This window comes from Eschrichtius robustus, chromosome 3, assembly GCF_028021215.1.
Source record: "Eschrichtius robustus isolate mEscRob2 chromosome 3, mEscRob2.pri, whole genome shotgun sequence".
NCBI lineage: Eukaryota > Metazoa > Chordata > Mammalia > Artiodactyla > Eschrichtiidae > Eschrichtius > Eschrichtius robustus.
In genome coordinates, this window is record NC_090826.1 from 40,178,526 (window position 1) to 40,200,513 (window position 21,988).

Here is a 21,988-nt window from a genome sequence, read left to right on the forward strand (position 1 = left end):
CAGACCCTGCCTTCTCCCTGTGTCCCTTCCACTGGGCATAAGGAACGTGCATGGATCTGCCCATTAAGAAACCCCGACTCCAGGCCCAGCTCTGCCTTTACTTCCCTGCATCCCTTCCCTCCCTGGGCCTCAGTTTCCCCTCCACACCGGCAGGAGCTCGAGCACCTTGGTTCTGAAGTCCCTCCCAGTCCGGGCTGCCAAGACTCTGCTCCTTTCTTTCTGCCCTTCCCCCTGTTCCTGCTCCTCTCCGGGGTGGTAGTGTGCATGCATGCACATGTGTACACATGCATGCGTGTGTGAGTGTGCAAGGGTGTGTGTAGTGGGGTCAGGGAAGGGGAGAGAGGCCTGCAGAAGATGGAGCTGGCAGTAAGGGGAAAAGGGGGGCCAGGACTTTATGTGGCAGTGGGGCTCAGAGCTTTCTCATTGGCCAGTGGCGCTTGGGGCTGTTTAATCATTAAAGGAAAGGAATGAAACCAGGAGCGCCTCAAAGTCCAGCCTGGTGTTGACTGACTGGCAGATGAGCACGGGGCTGGCAGCAATGGGGCCTGGAGCTTCGGGAACTGGGATCAGCACGGCGACAGTTCCACGCTCAGCACTGGGTCCTGGAGTCAGCCTGCATGCCTACGACATCGCGGTCCTGGTCGTCTACTTTGTCTTCGTCATTGGCGTGGGGGTCTGGGTGAGTAGCCAGGAGGTTGGGGGTGGGCAGGGGAGGCAAAGGCAGGCTCTCATCAATGGCTGGTCATGGAGCTGGGGGCAGGGGTGGGCAGAAGGAAGGCGTGTCCAGGAAGCACAGGGGCTGATGTGGAAGGACCTTAAGGGATCATCCTCTCCAACCCCTCCTTTTAGAGATGGGCAACTGAGGCCCAGAGAGGGCTGTGACCTGCCAGAGCTCACACAGCGAGCCCCAATCTCCCGCCCGACTCCCTGACCCTGTACATCTGCTCCTTTGGCCCCACGCATGCCTGGCCTCCCCGCGTCCCATTCCTGCCCTCCTCCACACGCCAGCATCCCCAGTTCTGCGAATGCTTGACTCCTGGACCCACCACACCTTCCACCAGATGGTGCCTTGACAAGGAGCCGTGCTTTCTAAAGGAGCTGGGGTGCGTGTCTCACGGGAAGGGAGCCAGGCTGATCCCAACATGCTTCTGTTCTCCACTGCTCACCAGAGCCTCCATGCCCTGGATGGGCGCCATGCTTGGAGGTCGGGGAGCTCTGAGTTCAGATGTCAACTCCAACAGGTAGGGCCGCATGGCCCTGGGAACATACGGAGCCGTAGTTTTCTTATCTGGACAATGAGAGTATAAAGGTCTATGAGGTAAAGTGGCCCTGACCATTTAGGAGCATGACACATTTAAGGATCTGGCACAGCGCCCAGCACACAGCCTGCAGCAATAGATGACCGCTGTTATCTCTGCAGCAGTTGAGGGAAATGCCAGCACCTTTAGACTCCACTGTGAGGCAGAGAGTGATTTGAGCCCCAGGTGGTCACTTATGAGGCTGTGGCAAGGTCAAGAACCATCTCTGGGCCTCAGTCTCCTCATCTGTAAAGTGGGATGAACTGTCCCTGCTTCCCAGGGTGTGTGAGGAGGAGATGGGCAAACAGAGGCTCGCTGGCTCCCGGGAGGTGGACAGCCGTGAAAAGCAGAAACTCCTCTGTGACTTTGGACAAGTTGCTTCCCATTAGGGGACCTCCATTTCCTCACCTGTAAAGTAAATTCTTTCTGTTCTTCTGTCCTCCCCAAGGACCAGAGGTGGCACAGGAAAGTCCAAGCAAAGGCTTGACAAGCAGCAAGCCCTGCACACCAGTCACGTCCTAGTGACTAATCTGTCACTTTCTCTTGGGGGAAGAGAAGCTTCTTTCAATTTCCCTCTCCCTTCCCCTCCTTCAGGTATTTCTCTTGTCTGCAGACCCAATCAGATGCCTGGCTTCAGCATCCAATAAGGGCTTTAAGTTTATCTTCCCCAACCCGTTGCCCTGTACTCACCCCCTGCATCTGAGAGAAAGTTCTTTCATTCCCCACCCCCTTTCAGTCTTCAGAGTAATTCCTCAAACAGGCCACTACTGACCACCTCCCAGTGCGGGAAAGGGCTTGCTCCAGGGTCATGGGTGGACCTCAGTGGTGTGGTCTGACATCAGGCCGGAGCAGGAGACGCCCCCCCAGAAGAGTCCTGCCTCTGTCTGGGGCCCAAGTGCTTTGCATCCTCCCAGCCCCCCGAGTGGGAGTCTGGCTGGGTGGAGGGGACAAGGCAGTCTCCCTGCCACGGTAGCCTGAGGATGAGACCCCCAACTCATTTCCTGAAGCAACGTTTGGACGGGGACGGGGGAGCAGGATAGGACACAAGGGTGCGCAATGGCAATAATCTGTGCACATGAAACAGTGCCGTACATTCATGAGGGCGTTTCACTCACATACACACACACACGCACACACACACACACACACATACACACACCCCATTAGCTCCTTTGTTCTTCACACCAGCCCTGGGCGATGAGCACGGAGGCCGAGAGAGGGGAGCTGACGCCCCCAAAGCCACGTAGCTTAAAGATGGCGAACGCTTCAGCCTCAGTTCCCACCCCCTGTGTCCCCACAGTGCCTGCCTCGAGGGGCAGGGAATCTGGGGCAGAGGGCAGAGCCTGGGGGAGGCTCGGGAAATCCTCACTCTTGCCATTTCCTTTCCAGTCTTCCATCCGTGCCACCCGAGGGACCATTGGCGGCTACTTCCTGGCGGGAAGGTCCATGAGCTGGTGGCCAGTGAGTTGACCTTCCTCCCTCCCCTCCCCCCATCTCCCAGTTCCCGCCTCACCTACTCCTGCCTGGACCAAGGCTACAGCCCCCAAGGGGGTTCCTGGCTCTGGGCTCCTTCTCTCTGGTCCAGAGGCACCAGGCAACCTGAGAGATCTTGCAAACCCACAGCTGGGACCTGCGTGCCCTGGGCGCCTCCTAAGTGTGGGTCCCAGGTCGGACACTGGACCTACAGAGCCCACTCAGAGTGTTCCCGTCCTAGAGGAGCTCAGAGCTGAGCGGGGCAGACAGACTCATAAGCAACTTGACGGCTGCTGAGCTGGAGCGGAGCATGGGGCCTGTGAATGTTTGGGGGAGGCCTCTAACCTCCAGACAGTGGCAGTGGGATTAGGAAAGATTTTCTTGGGAAAGTGACACATAAATACTGAAGAGCAGTTAAATGAGGGAAATCCTAGAGGTAAAATCCCACCCACCACAGGAACTGATCTTTTGAACCCCAGTCCCTCCCATCAGGCCTCCCCGCTTATTCCTTTTGGTCCTCAAAGCTAACTTCCTCTTCCTGAAATAGGACGGAGGGAGGTGAGCCCTGCTTCCAAACCAACAGCGGAGTCCTCAGCCCCAGGGGCCACTGAAGCTGGGCGCAAGCCCAGGCACGCACACCTCACACATGGCGTGTGAGTGCACACACGCACACGCACACGCACACCACCGGCCCTCTGCACGTCCCTGTCTTTGTTCTCGCCTCCCTCCCTGCCCACCGCTGGCCACAGACTCACCAAAGAGCAGAGGAACCCAGGAAGCCTGCAGGGTTCTCTGGAAGGTTCAGGTGTCTGGGACAGGGAGAGGTATGGACAAAAGGAGCTTGACAGAATCCCCAGGGATGCGGGGGGCTGTGGGCCTGGCAGCTCACAGGGGCGGGGACAGGGTCGCTGGTGCCGTCAGACACCCCTCATCAGAAGGATGAAAACCCTTCGGAGGCCTTTCTGATCATCTGGTCCCCCCACCCCACCCCCAAATCACAGCCCTGGAAACGAGTCAGTGGGAGGCACAGAACTGGGACAGATCAGGTCTCCTCTGGTCCATCCAGGAGAACCAGTAGGGGGCCGGCCTGGACGGTCAGTCCTGCGGAGAGCAGAGCTCTGGGGTGTGAGGAAACCCGCGGCCTCCGAGCAGGAGGGGGTGCCCCAGAGATGGTGACGGAGTGGGACGTGGGCACGTGCACGTGGGAAGGAGGATGTGGCGGTGCCCTCCTCAGGGGGACGGGGCTGTGCGCTGAGCCGCCTGCGCTGAGAGCAGCTTCAGCCCAAGGCCGGGGCAGAACCAGCTGTGGGCGAGGGAATCTCAGTCCCACTGCCCCGCTGGAACGTGTGTGTCTGGGGTCTGTGATGATCGTCCAAGAGCTTTGCACGCTTGCCTACTCAGCCAGTCCAGAGAGGTGCCTCGTTCCCCTCCCTGTGTCCCGAGAGGAGTATGGCTGGGGGCTGAGAGCGGAAGGAACAGCAGCACCCCCGTCTCAGAGGGGCCCGTGGGGTCCCCTGCCGACCTTGTTGATGGCTCCCGGAGTGATGCACTGGGAGCCCTGGGCAACGTCCTCGAGAGCAGCCTGGGGAGCCTCTTCTTCCAAAGTAGGAGGCCCGGTGCTCTCTGCTGCGACTGAGTGATCCGGCCCAGGCTGCAGCATCCCCAGGAGCACCTAAGAGAGGGAGGGAGAGTGTGTGTGCATGTGTTGTGTGCGCACGGGGACGGAGGCGGGGCTCAAAGTCCTCAGCAACATCCGGCCAATTGTTATCTCTCTGCCTTTGCCCTGTGCTGCCCCTTCTCTGAATGTCTCGGTGCTTTTCCTCTTCTCACTTTCTACTGCCCAGCACCACAATTTTATTAAGGTGACACAGGGTACAAGACCGGCTCTTCCCCTCCAGCTCCCACTCCCACACCCCCCCCCCCCATTTAAGGATCCCATCTAACAATAAAAGATAACACTAATGAATGCTGACTAAGGCCTAGCACCCATCAAGCAGTGATTACAGGAGGCAGATGGCCAGAGTCGAAATCCTCATTTCGACTGTCACTTATCAGTTCTGGAACTTGAGCAAGTTATTTGCCTGTGCCTCAGTTTCCCCGAGTAGATTGGGGATAATAGCAGAACTTTCCTCATGGGGTTGTCGTGAGGAGTTGGTGAGTTAATGTATTTAGAACAGAAGCAGGTGCTTGGCCATGCCGTTCAAGTACTGACCGCTGTGACTGTGGGCATCATCTGTCTAACTGGCACTGCCTCCTATTGCCTCAGAGTAGTCGGCTGCCTCCTGGAGAAAAATTAACTGAGGGGCTGGCCTGGGCTGTGCTCAACCCCGCAGCTCCTCCCGCTGCCTGGCCCTGCCCTGGGACCTGCCGGAACCGGGTGGCAGAGGGCCTCCCCCATCCCTCTCGTGGGGGACTCCCCTTCTCCCTTCAGCTTCCTTCTCTCTGGAGGCCCTTAGATCCATGGCCCCAGAGCAGAGTTTTATCCTCCCTACATGGGCCCTGCTTCCTATGGCTTCTCTTCTTTCCCACTTTGCCTCTCACTCACTGGGTGGCCTGGAGCCAGTGACTTCATTTCTCCTAACATTAACTCCTTCCTCTGTAAAGTGGAAAGATTAATACCCATCCCTCCAAATATTTGTGGAGATTAAGTGTATTAGTGCCTATAAAATGCCTACCACATTGCCTGGCATACAGTAAGTGCCTAATAAATATCAGTTCCATTCCTCTTCTCATTGCTCCCCCACTGCATCTCCTCCCTCTGATCTCACGTTTCCTGAGTTCAGGTTCTGCTCTCTCTCTGCCTCTTTCCCAGATCCTGAAGCTCATAGTCCTGACTACAGATCGATTCAGATGAAAACTGACCTCTGACCCTTGGCCCCACTTGTGCCTTGCAGATCGGAGCATCTCTGATGTCCAGCAATGTGGGCAGCGGTTTGTTCATCGGCCTGGCTGGGACAGGGGCCGCTGGAGGCCTTGCTGTGGGTGGCTTTGAGTGGAATGTAAGGAAGTTGGCCTGGAGGATTCTCATGGATAAAGGGGGTCTTAACCCATCCCACCCCACCCCATCCCCAGCCTTAGTGCTAAGAGGAACCTCAGAGGTGCTTGGGGAAGCTGCATGGTGAATCGAGAACCCATTTTACAGATGAGGAGACCAAAGCCTGGAGGACCTCATCAGAGGTCACACAGGACTGAGATCAGGCCTCTGGCCCCTTACCTCCCTGCCCAGGGCTCTCCTCTGCACAGACCACCCCTCCATCCGCATCTAGAACCTGGATCCCTTTTTCTCCCCACTCTCCCAGGCAACCTGGCTGCTTCTGGCCCTCGGCTGGATCTTTGTCCCCGTGTACATAGCAGCCGGTGTGGTCACGATGCCGCAGTACCTGAAGAAGCGATTCGGGGGCCAGAGGATCCAGGTGTATATGTCTGTCCTTTCCCTCATCCTCTACATCTTCACCAAGATTTCAGTGAGTATCTGCTCCCGTGTGGCCATCATGTCTCTCTGAAAATGCTTAGGAAGGGGCACAGCTTGTTGCTGGATGGATGGATGAATGCATGGATGGTGAGAAGAGGAAGGATAATAGAAAGGGAAGATAAATCCACACCCCTTCCTCACATGCTCCCCCTCAGCAGTAGGGTAATTAGAGATGAATGATAAATGTTTGTTGAGTGAATGAGAGTCCCTCTATCCAAAGAACTCACAATCTAGAATTCATTCACTCATTTATCTTCCCATTAATTGATTCTTCATTCAGCACTGAGCATTAATTGCCTAGAATGTTACCATTAGAAAGGGCCTATTCTTCCTCTGTTGACCTAAACTCAGAAGACAAACCAAGGTCAAGCGATTTGCCCAGGTCCACACAGAGCACTAGCTCTGGGGCTGGAACTAACGTTTGGGTTCTGTGGCCCAGTTGAGGCCTCCTGAGGCTCTGTCATGTAGTAGCCCTTGTCATGGGTCACAAAACACTCATGGAAAGGGACCAGCAAGAATGCCCTGAAGGGAACTGAATCATTCAGGTTTGCCAGGTCCAGGGCTGGAAAAATTACAGCCTCTTGTTCCATCAATGCTTGTAAATAACCCTAAATCAGCTCAGGCAAAGGCTGTGACCCCAAGTCCTCCAATAAACCCAAACATGTGGGTATCCAGGACCTGTGTCATCTGCACTGGGGCGCCTGCCCGTCAGGTCAGCCATGGGCCCATCTGGCAGCTGAGTGGGCCAGTGCTCCTTCCGGGAGCAGTCAGGGACCCTCTAGGTTCCCACCCTCTCCCCCAGTGGCCTCTTCCCCCCACCCCCCGGCCCCAGCTCCTGTCTCACTTCCTCAGTGTGCCACTTCATCCCTTCCCCGCCAGCACATGACCTTGGCAGTGCTGTCAGGTCACACGGTTCTCAGGCTCAGCGTTGTCTGCGGCGCTCCTCTGCTTTACAGTCTCCACGGCTCCTCGGTGTTTGTAGGCCAAGCCCATCCTCCTGAGCATGGCACGTAAGGCTCATCTTCATCGCACCAGGAGGGCCAACAGCACCTGGTATTGCTGAGCAGGAAGGTGACATACCCCGGTGACCACACAGAGGGCCTTGGGTGACCTGGACTCCTGGGTCGCTGTCTCTGCAGACTGACATCTTCTCTGGAGCCCTCTTCATCCAGATGGCCTTGGGCTGGAACCTTTACCTCTCCACTGTGATCCTGCTGGTGGTGACGGCCGTCTACACCATCACAGGTAGGGCCGAGGGGAGGTCACGTCGGGTGCGGGTGCCAGGAGCAGAGACAGGGACAGGTGGAGAGGGAAGCGCCGGATGGCAGGGACACAGAGGCCCAGGGAGGGACAGAGCGAAAACTGACCGGGAGAGTGAGAAAGAGAAACTGGAGGGAACAGAGAGAGGCAGACAGAGATGCAGAATCAGAGGAAAAAGCGGAACGACTCAGTGCAACAGAGAAAAGGGGAGACAGGAAGGGCAGAAACAGGAGGAAACAGAGCCAGCCCGAGAGAGCCAGGGAAGGAGATACAGAGAAAGACCGACAGCAGGGAATAGGGTGGAGGTCGGGGGACTGTCACCCGGGCTAGAGTCACCACGGGCTGCTCCAGACAAGAGCCACAAGCATGCCTTCTCCCGTCTCCTCCAGAGCCCCTCACACAGCCCTGGGCTCCCGGGACTCGGGCTCCGGCAGACTTACTCCTGGCTGAGGTGGCCTGGAAAGATGGGGGAGTTTAAATGGGCATTGGGGTGGGGAGGGAGGGAGGCCTCCTGGTGGAGCTAACAGCACAGTAAAGGAAAAGACTTGGGATATTACCAAACAACAGCCGGAGGCCGTCGGGACAGAAAGAGAGGGACCTGAGGGCCTGTGACTGTACCAGCCTCTACCTTCTGGGCGGGCCCATGGAGCACGAGGGGCGGGGAAGGCAGTGGCCAGAGTCCATCCGCTGAGGGCTCCATGTGTTCTCTGGTCTCCCCAGTGTGGCCCAGCGCAGGGCGGGCACCCTGAGAGAAACCCCCTGCTGGTGCTGATGAGCCCTCTCCTTGGGTCCCCAGGGGGCCTCACGGCCGTGATCTACACAGACACTCTGCAGACGGTGATCATGGTGGGGGGAGCCCTGGTCCTCATGTTTCTGGGTAAGGAAGAGTCCTGAATACATCCCACCCTCCCCTGTAAACTCCTCTCTGATCTCTCTCTGGCTGTCACCATCTCGGTCTGATCAGAACTTTGCAGAGCACAGGGCCATGTCCCCCCTCCAGGCCAAGGCTCCCAAGGAGCAGGATTCTCTCTACTCCAAACCAGGGGTCTTGAGCCTGAGTGCCACTCCGTCTCTCATTCCCAAGTCCCATACGAGTTCCAGGCTCAGGGGTCCCACACAGGACTGGGATCCAGGGAGTTGGGGCAAGTGAGAGACCCAGTGGGGCCTCAGGGCTGTTTCACTCGCAGTGGTCTCTCCCTGCAGGCTTTCAAGAGGTGGGCTGGTATCCAGGCCTGGAGCAGAGGTACAGGCAGGCCATCCCTAATGTCACAGTTCCCAACACCACCTGTCACCTCCCCAAGCCTGACGCCTTCCACATGCTCCGGGACCCTGTGAGCGGGGACATCCCTTGGCCAGGCCTCATTTTCGGGCTCACGGTGCTGGCCACATGGTGCTGGTGCACCGACCAGGTGATGCCCTAGCCAAGCTTGGCCCAGCCCACCACAAACTGGGGTGGGTCCTGCGGGCAAACTGGGCATGTGGATGCACAGAGGGCTGGGACTGGTTCGGGAACAGGTATCGGGCACGGTCCCCACGCTGGGGCTCGCTGGAGCTGAGCGGAACCCGAGCAGGCCCGACTGGCGCTCCTGCACTGCTGTCTTTTCAGGTCATTGTGCAGAGGTCTCTCTCCGCCAAGAGTCTGTCCCACGCCAAGGGGGGCTCCGTGCTGGGGGGATACCTGAAGATCCTTCCCATGTTCTTCATCGTCATGCCTGGCATGATCAGCCGGGCCCTGTACCCAGGTAAGAGCTAGTCTCCCTCCGGGCAAAGTTGGACCAGAGCAAGGGCCACACACACTTTCTATTAAGAACACATAGTAAGGGCTTCTCTGGTGGCGCAGTGGTTAAGAATCCGCCTGCCAACGCAGGGGACATGGGTTCGAGCCCTGGTCTGGGAAGATCCCACATGCCACGGAGCAACTAAGCCCGTGCACCACAATTACTGAGCCAGTGAGCCACAGCTACTGAGCCTGTACACCACAACTACTGAAGCCCGCGCGCCTAGAGCCCATGCTCCACAACAGGAGAAGCCACCACAATGAGAAGCTCGTGCACTGCAACGAAGATTAGCCCCTGCTCACCTGCAACTAAAAAGAAAGCCTGCGCGCAGCAACGAATACCCAATGCAGCCAAAAATAAATAAATAAATAAATGTATATATAAAAAAAGAACACATAGTAAGTTCGTTAGGCTTTGTGGGCCAAACATACAGTATGCATATCAGTAGGGGAAATTTGTATCTGAATATCATTTTAACATCCTGCTTTCTCTCTATAAGGGAAAGACCAACTGAGGCATTCATGGTGCCTTGCAAGGATATTTGCCTTTTATTAAGATATAAGGCCTAAAACCCAGAGGAGTCTATCAGGTTTTGCAGGGTAGTTTGTGGCTGAGAAGTCTATCAGACACTCCTAAATCACAGGACCCAACATCCACCTGCCCTTTGACCCTCTAGACGCTGACTCCTGCCAGAGTCACCAGTGAACACTTTCCCTATGGGGTCAGAAAGCAGGTATTGGGCCAGCCAGAGAAGGCACGGGATGATTTAGCTCTGACTGCCATCACTTCTTCTGCAGATGAAGTGGGCTGCGTGGACCCTGACATCTGCCAAAGAATCTGCGGGGCCCGCGTGGGATGTTCCAACATCGCCTACCCCAAGCTGGTCATGGCTCTCATGCCCGTGGGTAAGTCCCGTCCCCCCACACCACGCTTCACACCAGCTTTCCAGCCTCATCCAATCCCCACTGCCCAAGAGGGATTGCATTAGGATGGTCGTGGATGGGAAGAGAAAATGAAAACATTCACCTCCGCACCCCCGTTCCTAATACACATACACACACACACACACACACTTTTCACTAGCATCTGTAGTGCGCTACTCTGTGCCCTGGTTCTGGAGATGCAGAGATAAAAGGCAGGCCCCTGCTCTCGGGCTCAGTGCAGTCTGCAGGGTACCCAAGCAGAGGCACAATACAATGCGACCAGTGTGGGGACACGGTGGGGCTGAGGGCACCCTAAGGAGGCACCTGACCCACTTTGGAGGAATGTGGAGGAAGGTTTCCCAGAGGAGAGGAAATGGAGCTGAGTCCCAGGGAATATCTTAGGCAGACAAAGGTGGAGGGACGTGGGAAATGTCGTTCCGGGGATGAGGGCCCGCATGTGCGAAGGCCCAGGGATGAGAGAGTGTGAAGTCTGAACTGAAAATCGCCAGTGTGGGCTCAGATGCAGCAGGAATGAAGACCGCCTTTGTGGGGAAGACTTGGCGGCCATGCCCCACTGTGCAGCGTGGCCTTTACTCTGAGGGCAGTGGAGGGTCACTGGGGGTTTCAGGCCAGCGTGCATGATTGGATGTGTGCTTTAGAAGGATCGCTCTGCACGGAGCGTTCAGCTTAGGGGGAGGCAGGGAGATAGATCCTGAGGGGTTTTCAGTGGTCAAGGCAGTAGTGGTGGCTTGGACCAGGTCAGGGTCTTTAGGGATGGACAGAAAGGGTTTAGATGATATTTGTGAGATAGAATTGGCAGGACTTGATGACTGATTGTATTTGAGGGACAAGAAAGACAGAGGGATCCAAACAGGGCTTGCAGGTCTTGAGTTTACAATGATATTGAGACTGGGGATGTAGAAAGAAAGGCAGGTATATGGAGGGAAGTTGACTTATTCCCTCCCTCCAGTAGAACAAGAAATGAATCAAAGAAATAGTGGAGATGGGGGTGGAGGCCCAGCTATGACAGAGCAGCCACAGAGGAACTGGCTGAGGGAGGTGGGGTGGGAGGAAGGCAGAGGATGGGGTCCAGAATAACTTGGAGGTGTCTTGTTAGGGACCAGAAACATATCATTAACCAAAGGAAGAAGGAGGGGCCCCAGAGGAAGATGCTGGCCTAGATTTGGGACACTTTGAGTCATCCAGGGAGGCATGCAGGAGGTGGTTAAATATTTGGACTGAGGGGAAAGAGGACTGAGGTGGGGCTGGCCAGGGATGCGTGTTTCTAGATGCTTCCTCATCAGAATCATAGAGACTTGAGATATCAGTGAGCCCCACCCTCCCTTGTTACAGGTTGAAAACAGGCCCAGAAAGGGTCAGAACTAGTCCAAAGATCACACAGCCAGTTCCTTGCAGAACCAGGAAACAAACCCATGGCTTCTGTCTGTGGAAAACAGTATGGAGGTTTCTCAAAAAACTAAAAGTGTAACTACCATAAGACCCAGCAATGCCACTCCTGTGAGTATATATCCAAAAAAACCCAAAAATACTAATTCAAAAAGATACACGCACCCCAATGTTTATAGCAGCAATATTTATAATTGCCAAGATATGGAAGTAACCTAAGTGTCCATCAACAGATGAATGAATAAAGATGGTGTATATATACACAATGGAATATTACTCAGCCATAAAAAAGAATGAAATTTTGCTATTTGCAGCAACGTGGATGGACTTGGAGGGCATTATGCTAAATGAAATAAGTCAGACAGAGAAAGACAAATACTGTGTACTATCACTTATATGTGGACTCTAAAAAAACCCAACAAACTAGTGAATATAACAAAAAAAGAAGCAGACTCAGATATAGGGAAGGAACTAGTGGTTCCTGGAGGGGAAGGACATTGGGGTGGGGGACTGAGAGGCACAAATTATTGGGTGTAAGATCGGCTCAGAGATGTACTGTACAAAATGGGGAATATGGCCAACGTGTTGTAGTAACTGAAAATGGAAAGTAACCTTTAAAATTTGTATTAAAAACTAAAATAAATAATTAATTAATTAAAATAAAACCTTCAAAAAATTCCAGGGCTTCAGCCTCCCAGGCTGGGGCTTTAGCCTGGTATCATAGCATCAGTGAAAAAGGTACAAAACACTGAAAAAAACCACTCAATAATTAATAGTCACCCTCCTCCCTACCAGGGCCCACTAACCAAGTGTCTACAAGGTTTGAAACCCAGACCAAGATGTCCAGTCTGCAGAGAACCTTAAAGATCAGCTAGTCTCACATCCCTTAATGGTGCAGACGAGGAAACTGAGGCTCAGGCAGGACAGATGACTCGCCCAAGGCCACAGGGGGCGGCAGAGGTAGATTGTGGCCAGAACCCGGCCTCTAGTGCTATGGGTCTCCAGGATTCCTGGTTGGGCACCTCATTCAACACCGCCCCCATCCCTTCCCCTCCCCTAAACTCCTGATTCTGCTGGATGCTGGCAGCCTCCGTGGTTGCTGGCAGAGCTGGCCTTAACGGGCCAGCTGTCCACAGAGACTTCATCTCTCCCCAGGTCTGCGGGGCCTGATGATCGCAGTGATCATGGCCGCCCTCATGAGCTCACTCACCTCCATCTTCAACAGCAGCAGTACCCTGTTTGCCATTGACGTGTGGCAGCGCTTCCGCAGACAGGCAACAGAGCAGGAGCTGATGGTGGTGGGCAGGTGCGCTGGCCCATCCTTCCGGAGCACCCCCATCCCTGTAGGCAAAACCCCTCTCCCCTCTCCTCCCTGCCCTGGGCCACCCCAAGGAGATACGGCTGGGTCTGGGCCCTGCACTGGCAGTCAGAGCCCCTGGTTCCTAGCGCCAACTTTCTACATGACCTCAGGTGAGTTCCTCCCCAGCTCTGGACCACTCCCCTCCCTCCAGAATAAGGAGAAAAAAATCTCTTCCCTGCCTGTTCAACTTTATCTTGGAACTGATCAAGAGGGTAAATGAGAGAAGCTGACAAAGCATTGAATCAATGAAAGATGAACTGTATAGATGGAAAGAAGTTAGCAAGCAGCTCGCCCCCAATGTCTTCCAGACCAGCTCTGGATGTCATCCCAGGATAACAGAAAGACTATTTACTCCCTCAGTCTCACCCCGAGCATGCATCCTGCATCATACCTTTGTGCTGGTGACACAGGGGCGACTCATATGGTCCTGCCCTGAGGGTGCACACAGTTTAATGAGAAAAGCAGAAACATGTAATGCAGTGAGGGGCCCGCATCGATGGAGGTGTTCATAGGAAGGTTGTCTCCAGAGGATGCAGGGCTTTGAACGCTCAGCTGAAAAATTTGAACTTTATCTATCTCATAGGTATTCATTTTATGCCTTTCAAAATATAACTTGGTGGCTATTTTTTCTTTTTCTCCCTGGGTTGGGCATTTATAGTTTACACAAAGTTAAGAGGCCCTTTCTGAAATCTTTGCTTCATAATTTAAGGCTCTATAACTCAGGTTTCTGGACTAACGTGTTCATTCTCTACTTGAGTTTAGATAACTTGCTCTTTTCCATCTCCCTGCCTTTGCATTCACTGTTCCTTCCATCACGATGCCTTCTGCCCACGGCTGCCATGGATCCCTACGGCCCCCTCATCTGTGCATCCCAGCCCTACGCACAGGGACTGACCATCAAAGGATCTGAGCGCAGGACAGATTGTACAAAGAGGTGGGGGATAAGAGGGGAGTAAACGGCAGGTAGCTCCTGCCGTTTGGCCGCTGCTCTAGTGTGGCCTGAGAGAGAGAAAATGGGAGGGAAAGGAGAGAAGAGGACAGGTGTGCAGAATCCTTTCATCTCTGCTCACCTGCCAAGTCTTACTGCCCCTGATTTCATCAGTCAGTGAGGTTTGGGCGCCATCTCCTGGCAATATGCATCATTGCACCCAACACACCCAAGAAAAGTTTTTCAACCAGAGGCCATTTACTCACGTGGGTGGTGAAGGGGAAAGGAATGGATTTCTTCCTGAAAGCAGATGGGCTACACACCTTCAAAGGGATCTAATTTAAAAATTTGGGGTTTTTTGGATTCTGTAATTCTGATATTCTGGGATTTTAAGAGTCTAACTTTCTGGAATCTTTGCGTTTGTGATCCTGTCTTCTCCGATTCAGCGACCATGCGTTCCCCTCCTTTCTCCCTTCCTGGTTCCCGTACATCACCTTCACCTGCCCCCTGCCATGCCGCTCTGAGCGCTCTTCACAGTGCCCTGTTCTCTCCTGGCAGAGTGTTTGTGGTGTTCCTGGTCGTCATCAGCATCCTCTGGGTCCCCATCATCCAAATCTCCAACAGCGGGCAGCTCTTCGACTACATCCAGTCTGTCACCAGCTACCTGGCCCCGCCCATCACTGCCCTCTTCCTGCTGGCCATCTTCTGCAAGAGGGTCACAGAACCTGTGAGTGCGGCAGTGCACCTGCCTCTCCCAGAACACCAGAGGGTCAGGAGAGCCAGTCTGTCCATAACCTGGACTGCCCCCTCCAGGCTTCCGTCTCCCCAGCCATAGCATCGGGTCTAGATTTATTCATTCACTCAGCAGACATTAATCAGTCCCACTATGGAGGCTCCAGGGATGCAATGGTTTACAAAGTTCACATAGGTCTGCCGTCACTGGGCCAGCGGGAGGAAAGAGGTTTCGATATGCAATAATAGCAAAGTATGGTAGCTGCCATGAGAGCAAAAAGCAGGAGCACCTAACCTATGGGACGCCTGGGAGGGGGGTCACACAGTGGCATCTTAGCTGAGATCTGAAGGATTAATGGGAGAGGAAAGAATCTTCCAGACATGAGGGACAGTGTGTGTAAAAGCCCAAGCAGACGGGAAGCTCTCTAACACGGTAGGGTTCTACATGTTGGCAAAATAACAGCAAAGAGATTGATGAAACAAAGTGTGAGCTTACAAGGGTGCCTGCACATGTGCCATTCATGAAACTGCACGGAAATCTAACAGACCCTGGGAGGTACCAGGGGGGTAACCTTGGTCACTCCCCAGGATGGCCTAGAAAGGACAGACCCAAATTGCTGGCTGTACCCTGGGGAGGTAAGGCGCGTCATGGACATGATTGCACAGGGGCCACGTGAGAGTCCAGGGCCATCATCAGGGAGACCATAGAAACCCCTCCTCTAGTGGAGTAGTTAAGCCGGGCCTCTGCCGGGTCTACCGTTTGCAGAGCTCGAGTCTCCCTGCTGATAACTAGAGAGCACGCCAGGACTCGGTTGAATTCTGGAGGTTTCTATTCATTCCAGAATTTTTGAAAACATAAGCCTTCTGACCCTTATACATGGGGAACAGGTAGAGGTTAGGGTCCAACAGTGCTACAGAGAAGATATAGGAGGTGCCAGAGCTTTTCTTTAAAAATAAAAAAGGAAGAGTTCTAATTCTGATTTCTGATTTATCCCAACAGAAAGCTGGGGAGGAAGATCCTGGCTTTCCCTGCTGATTACAAGAGCTAATTCCATTCTAGTTGAACATTAAGCACCTATTTTTAGTACTTATTAATTTGCTTATCATTGCATGTGAGTGAGGTCGAGTCACTGCTTCAGTCATTGTTCTGCAGTGGAGCCTAGTCTGACTCTGGAACCCATGCCTTTTCCAATAAACTGCTCTGCCTGCCTTTAGGTTAAGACAAAGCCTCGGCATTCATGCGGAACTTACTCAGGCAGACTTGCAAACACGGTGACAAACCAAACCGTGGCTTTTAGCTTCCAGGGGTTTCCCCACTGGATCCCACCCCTGGACCGCCCTCTCTCCGCAGGGAGCCTTTTGGGGCCTCATATTTGGCCTGGTGGTGGGGCTTCTGCGCATGATCCTGGAGTTCTCGTACCCAGCCCCAGCCTGTGGGGAGGCAGACCCGAGGCCGGCCGTGCTGAAAGACTTCCACTACCTCTACTTTGCACTCCTCCTCTGTGGGCTCACGGCCATTGTCATCGTTACTGTCAGCCTCTGCACAACTCCCATCCCTGAGGAAAAGGCAAGTGGAGTGTTTGGAACGAGGCCCCCCCCCCCCAAGTGTTCCCCTACCCACAGTGCCTGGAATTCCACCATCGACTTTTACTCCACTGACTTGTGGTCACAGATGGCTGGGGACGGTGAGCTCCTTGGGCTGCTAATTCCCAAGTGAAAAGTAATTCATTCAATTGGAAAATTACTCAGCGGGCACCTACTCTGTGCCAGGCACTGTACTGGGCTTACGAAGATGAATGGTCCCTGCCAGCAACTGCCCATGGGGAGCAGGGATGGGGAGGGGGAGGAGGAAGACCCCAACACCAACAGTTACTCCCCCAAGAGAAAGTACAGAAGGACCAAGCTCAAAGGGAGCGGCCGAGGGCAGGAGAGGTAGTCAGCACTGGGGGGAGGGGGAGGGTCCCCGACAATGTCACTTGAGTTGGACCTTGAAGAAACAGGTTTATGAGAAAAGAAACAGTCTAGCAGAGTAAGAGCTCGATTTGAAGCCCTCACCGCTCCCATGCTAATGGATTTACCAGTCCTCAGACACTGATGCTCAGTCTTTTGAAAGCTTTTTTCTTTAGAGCAGAATGGTATTCGTTTGCTCAGGCTGCCATAACAAAGTACAACAGGGTGAGTGGCTTAAATGACAGGAATTTATTTCCTCGCAGGTCTGGAGGCCAGAAGTCAAGGGGTTGGTCAGGTTGCTTCCTCTGAGGCCTCTCTCCTTGGCTCATAGATGGCCATCTTCTCTCTGTCTTCACGTGGTCTCTCCCCAGCGCCTGTCTGTGTCCAAATCTCCTCTTCTAAGGGCACCAGTCATATTGGTGTCCTTAAGGCCCACTCATCAGACCTCATTTAACCTTAATCACCTCTTTAAAGACCCTCTCTCCGAATACAGTTACACTCTGAAGTGGGGGGCGGGTAGGACTTCAACATATGAATTTGGGGGGAACAGTATTCAGCCCGTAAGAGAGCCCATGCCAGAAGTTGGTCCCTGAAACACTGGGTGGAAATAATTAATAACACTCCTTACCTTTAGAGTTCGCAAAATGACCTATACCCTTAGTGTCACGAATTCCTACAAACAAGCAGCGTGTTCACAGGTGAGCCAAGAGACTGACTTCCCCAGGGGCTCACTCCTGAAATGATCTCCCCGCACCGCTTGATCCTTCAGCTTCCCCGTTGTCTGCTGTCTCATTCCCACACTGAAATCCTTCCCAGTTAAAAATCCCCCCCCTGGCTCCTGTTCTCCTCCAGGTACAATTGTCTCCCTCTCTGACCCTCAACAGCAAACTTTGTGAAGAGTGGTGTCCATCGCCAGCCTGCACTTCCCTCTCATCTACTCCTCAACCCACTGAGTGGGGCTGGTGTCCCAGTGCCCTCCGGCATTGCTCACACCAACATTCCCAACAACCTTGTTACTGGTCACTTCTCCGTCTTCATCTTACGCGAATTCTGAAGAGAACCAGACACTACTGCCCACATCTCGCATCTTGGAGACCTCTCTTCTGCTCACTGTATTTTTTTCTGCCCTTCTGGCTGCTCCTCTGTCATCTTCATGGGATTTTCTTCCTGCCCCTTAAATATCATTGTTCCGTAGGGACCCGTGGACGTCTCCACTCTGAGGTCCTACAGGCTCTTCAAGCTCCTGCTGTGTGTGTGTGTGAATGACCACTCCCCCGCCCCCAGGCTTTATCCTCTCACTCCCGCCATCACCAAGCCCACTCCTCCTCCTGCCGGCTCTAGCTCCATGAGGGGCACCCCTACCCACCTGAAGGTCCAGGGCGGCCCTGAGAGCCACGGCGGCTGCTTCCAGTCAGTCACCACGGCCTGCAGATCTCACTCCTCAACCTTGGGACTGCCCCCTCCTGTGACCTCAAATGCTCATTTTTTCTGGTTTCACTTTTGCAACTGTCTCCAGGCTGGATCTCATCAGTTCGCTCCGAGAGATCTTCCTAAAGCCCAGAACTTAGCCTCTTCCCTCTGCTTCCCGCCTGCGGTGACTCTCCACTGCCTACTAGTTTCACGTAGTCTCGGCTCCTCAGCCTGACCTCGGGAGCTGCTGTTGTGGGCCGCCTGCCTCCCTGTGTCCGGCCTTGCTTCTCCCTGTCCTGTCCGTGAGCTCTGGGAGGTCAGGGGCCCAGCCTGGCCCGCGGTGTTTTCGGCCCCCGGCACGAGCCCTGTATGGAACAGGTGCAGGGAGTTCAGATTCTCCAAGGGCAGGGCAGTCAGGCCTTAGAGGCAGGCCTCGTCCTCCAGCCCTGTGCTCCTTCCTTGTTCTCCTCGCTGCTCTGCCGGCCTCCCGGGAAGGGGCGTTCTCTCTCTCTACAGCCCGACTTCCTTCCAAAGTTCCCTGAGCCGAGACTGTTTGCTCTCCTCCAGCTCGCTCGCCTGACGTGGTGGACACGGCACCATCCTCACTCTGAGCTGGAGAAGGAGGTGCAGGAGAGCACAGCAGGGACAGCAGACGTGCCATCTGGGGAGGGTCCTACAGGGGCCGGAGGGACAGAGAACCCCAGGCACGGCCAGGAACAGCCCGCAGGTAGGCTGGGGCACATGGGGGGAGCGGTGGGGACGGACACCAGGTCATGGGTCCCAAAGACCCCATCTGGGGGGTTCCCAAGATATCAACCCTCCTCCCTTCCCAGATGGCTATTAAACGAGTAAGGCAGATGAGAGCTGAAATATTGCCCTCATTACTGATATAAAGCACAGTGCAAGGATTTGGTATATATCACTGTGAAGTGCACTTCCTCATGTGGAGCCGCTTGGTCCTCATGCAGGGCACGCGCTCTGAACTGGGTTGAACTGTGTTCGCTATCCTTGCCCCTTAACACCCCTCTCCCTGCAACACAGGGATGCTTCTGCTAGATGACGGTTTGGGGGTTCAGCGTGGCGCCCCAGCTCAGCGCCCAGCCTGCGGCTTGCACCCGGGCTAAGCTGACTGTTCCCCCTGCCTCTGCCCCCTTCCGTGCGCCTCATTCCTTTCTTGGGTTTCTCACCATCTCTGTCCCGGCCCTGCTCTCTCATCATCTCCTTTCTCCAAGCTCGCCCTGCCGCTCCCCTGCCTTCCTCCCCTCTGACTTCTGTCCCTCAGCCCCACGCAGGTCCTGGGGACAGCTGCTCTGGGGCTGGCTGTGCGGGCTCTCGCGGGCCCCGGAGCGAGCGCTGAGCCCCACGGAGAAGGCCGCGCTGGAGCAGAAACTGACCAGCATCGAGGAGGAGCCACTCTGGAGAAGCGTCTGCAATGTCAACGCCATCCTCCTGCTGGCCGTCAACATCTTCCTCTGGGGCTATTTTGCGTGACTCTGCAGACCTGCTATCAGCCAAGGCCGGTTAAACACAGCCAGGCCTGGCCGGCCGGAGACAGGCTCCCTTCCCACCTCGCCGTCCACACTGAGCCCTCAGAGGCTGAGACTGCAGGAGCCCCTAAAGGGCACCTCATCCAGCCAGTACACTGACGGGTGGAGCCAGGAGGCCCAGAGAGGGCCCTGGGTCTGCTCAGGCCACACAGTAGGACTCGCACTGGGTCACCTGACTCCAACTCTTCTCCACTACCGTACCTTTCACTCCTACGTCAAAAACACTGTTTCTGCCCTCTGGTGAGTCTGTCCAGGAGCTTTTATTCTACATGTGTCATGAGGTCAAAAAAGTGGAAGATACAAGAAAAAGAATGGCAAGAAAGTTGCAAAAATCCTCATGCATCTTTGCTCACCCGTATCCCTTCCTTGTCCCCCTTCTCCCTCCTTTACTCGCTGGCTCCCAATCCCCGGTCACCTATTTCCAGTGAGAATCTCCCCAGAAAGGCCTTATACTTTCACTGATGGCTCTGCACTGGTGGCTGTCAGACCCGAAGGAGCGAGGGACCAGGGTGGAGGGTAAACATGGTGGCAGATGGCATTTGGGCAGGGAGCTCTCCTTGGCACCACTCAAATCTGCCTCTTCCTACCCTCACATCCAAACATGCACCAAGTCTCCAGGCCTCGAGGAACTTAGAGGCCAGCTGGAAAGACATGACTTGTTGGAGACAAGAGGAATCAGGCCGGGCTGCTCGGTGCTATAAGCAAGCCCTGCAGAGGGGCAACACGGACAGCCTAGGAGGCCCCACAGCTGCGCCTGTGCCCCCTCCCTCTGCCTGCCAGGCATCTGGCTACTCTGGAAAACACCATGACCTTGCCTGGGTGTCCCTCCTCCAGGAAGCTGCCCGATGCCCACAACTGGCTCAAAGTCCCATTCCTGCTCGCACAGCCTCTGGACCTGCTTCTGCGGCAGCACCGATCACTAGGCTGTGAGGTTTGCCTCCCGGACCAGACTGAGCACTCCAAGGGGGTAGGGACCAAGGACCGCATCCCAAGTGACTTTGTACCCAGAAAGTAACAGCTGTTGCTTTAGTAACAGTAAACGTTGAATTGGTAATTCTCCGAAGTCCTGGTAGCCTTTGCACTGCAGCTGGCTGGGTGGTGAGCTGGGGAACCAGTGGTGGGGAAGGAATCTCCTTCAGCTGGAGTTTACACGCTGAGTCTCAGATGTCTAGAACAAAACCACAGCTTCGTCCCATTGCCAAAGTCATCCGTGAGAATGTCCCTTCCTTTTTCTATCTTCCTGTCTAGGCTGTCCCTACTCTCATGGGATCCTCTTTAATGCTGCCTTTGATCATCACTTTATGCTAATCACTCATCATAATTGAATACAAATAAAATTCTTGTTTTGAGGGTTTCAATACATCTGAGTCTATGAACACCTCCTACTGCTGCTGCCCCCTCCACGTTTCTGTGTCCGCTGACCTTTTCTTGTTCTGTGTCAACTCACATGGCTGTGCGGTCCTCACTGTTTCCCAGTGACCCCTAATGGGAACTCAGCTATTTCCCCCAAACCATCTACATAAGGCATTTGTGTGCAACCGATTATTCTGAAGGTCTGGGGAGGGGAAGAATTGTAAACCACAGAAGCACAATTTAAGATTAAATATTGAACTCCCCTATTTCCCAGAGCTCCTCGGCAGCCTGCTCTGAGAACTTCCCACGGGTCTCGCAGTGTCCAGCCTCCCGCTCCTGGCCGTGGTCCCCAGCCCCCTCTCCCTGCAGCTCCTCCTCTCGCTGAGTCCCTCGACTCCTCTCTCTGTCGGGTGCCTCCCCCTCGGTTCCCCCTCCCTTTGTTATGCTGAGTCTCCTCTGGGCTCCAGACCTATCTGCTTTAACCCAAAGATTCACGAGCACGCTGTTGAACATAGTAGGACTTCAGGAAGGGTGGCCACTCTCCTTCCCTACCCTCTTTGCCTGGTTAATTCCTACTCATTCCTCACATCTCAGCATTAAAAGTCATGTCTCTGCAAAGGGAAGCTATGTCATCCCAGTTACGACCTTAGCTTGGCCGCCTGCATCCCAGAGTGGATAAGTCTCCAGCACCCAACATATAGTCTCATGGTCCCCGGACTTTACCTTCAAAGAAAGTGTCAGAGTGACATATTTGTATAATTATTACGTTAACATTTATCTCATCCCCTAGACTGTGAAGTCCCCATCGCCTAGAAAGGTGCCTGGCCCATGCTGGGTGCTAAAAAGTGTGCTGTGAATGATTGAAAGAATGAATTAATGAATGAGTGAAAGAGCAGCCTTAGCAGAGGAAATCAAATATTCAAAACAGAGGTGGGGAAACTCATGGCATAAGTAGGAAACAGAAAGTTGTTTACAATGTCTGGATTGGAGGGAAGATTGGGCAGGGCCACCCCTAGTCCACATGGTTTCTCTGTGCAAGCAAGCAAAAGGCACCGCCCTTCCTTTTTGTGTCTGTGACTCCTCACCAGGGCTCATGG

The 21,988-nt window shown here is 54.4% G+C and overlaps 1 protein-coding gene across 1 annotated transcript; it reads left to right on the top strand.

The window, feature by feature from the left end:
- Positions 1 to 517: 517 nt before the first annotated feature.
- On the top strand, positions 518 to 20,601 carry SLC5A9 (solute carrier family 5 member 9). Its single transcript, XM_068537956.1, has 14 exons — positions 518 to 679; positions 2,688 to 2,759; positions 5,666 to 5,770; positions 6,071 to 6,235; positions 7,383 to 7,488; positions 8,300 to 8,380; positions 8,707 to 8,912; positions 9,110 to 9,245; positions 10,079 to 10,186; positions 12,767 to 12,917; positions 14,458 to 14,626; positions 15,983 to 16,198; positions 18,559 to 18,718; positions 19,274 to 20,601. The coding sequence occupies exons 1-14, from the start codon at positions 518 to 520 to the stop codon at positions 19,480 to 19,482; spliced, it is 2,046 nt and encodes a 681-aa protein (XP_068394057.1). The 3' UTR covers positions 19,483 to 20,601.
- The last annotated feature ends 1,387 nt before the right edge of the window (positions 20,602 to 21,988 follow it).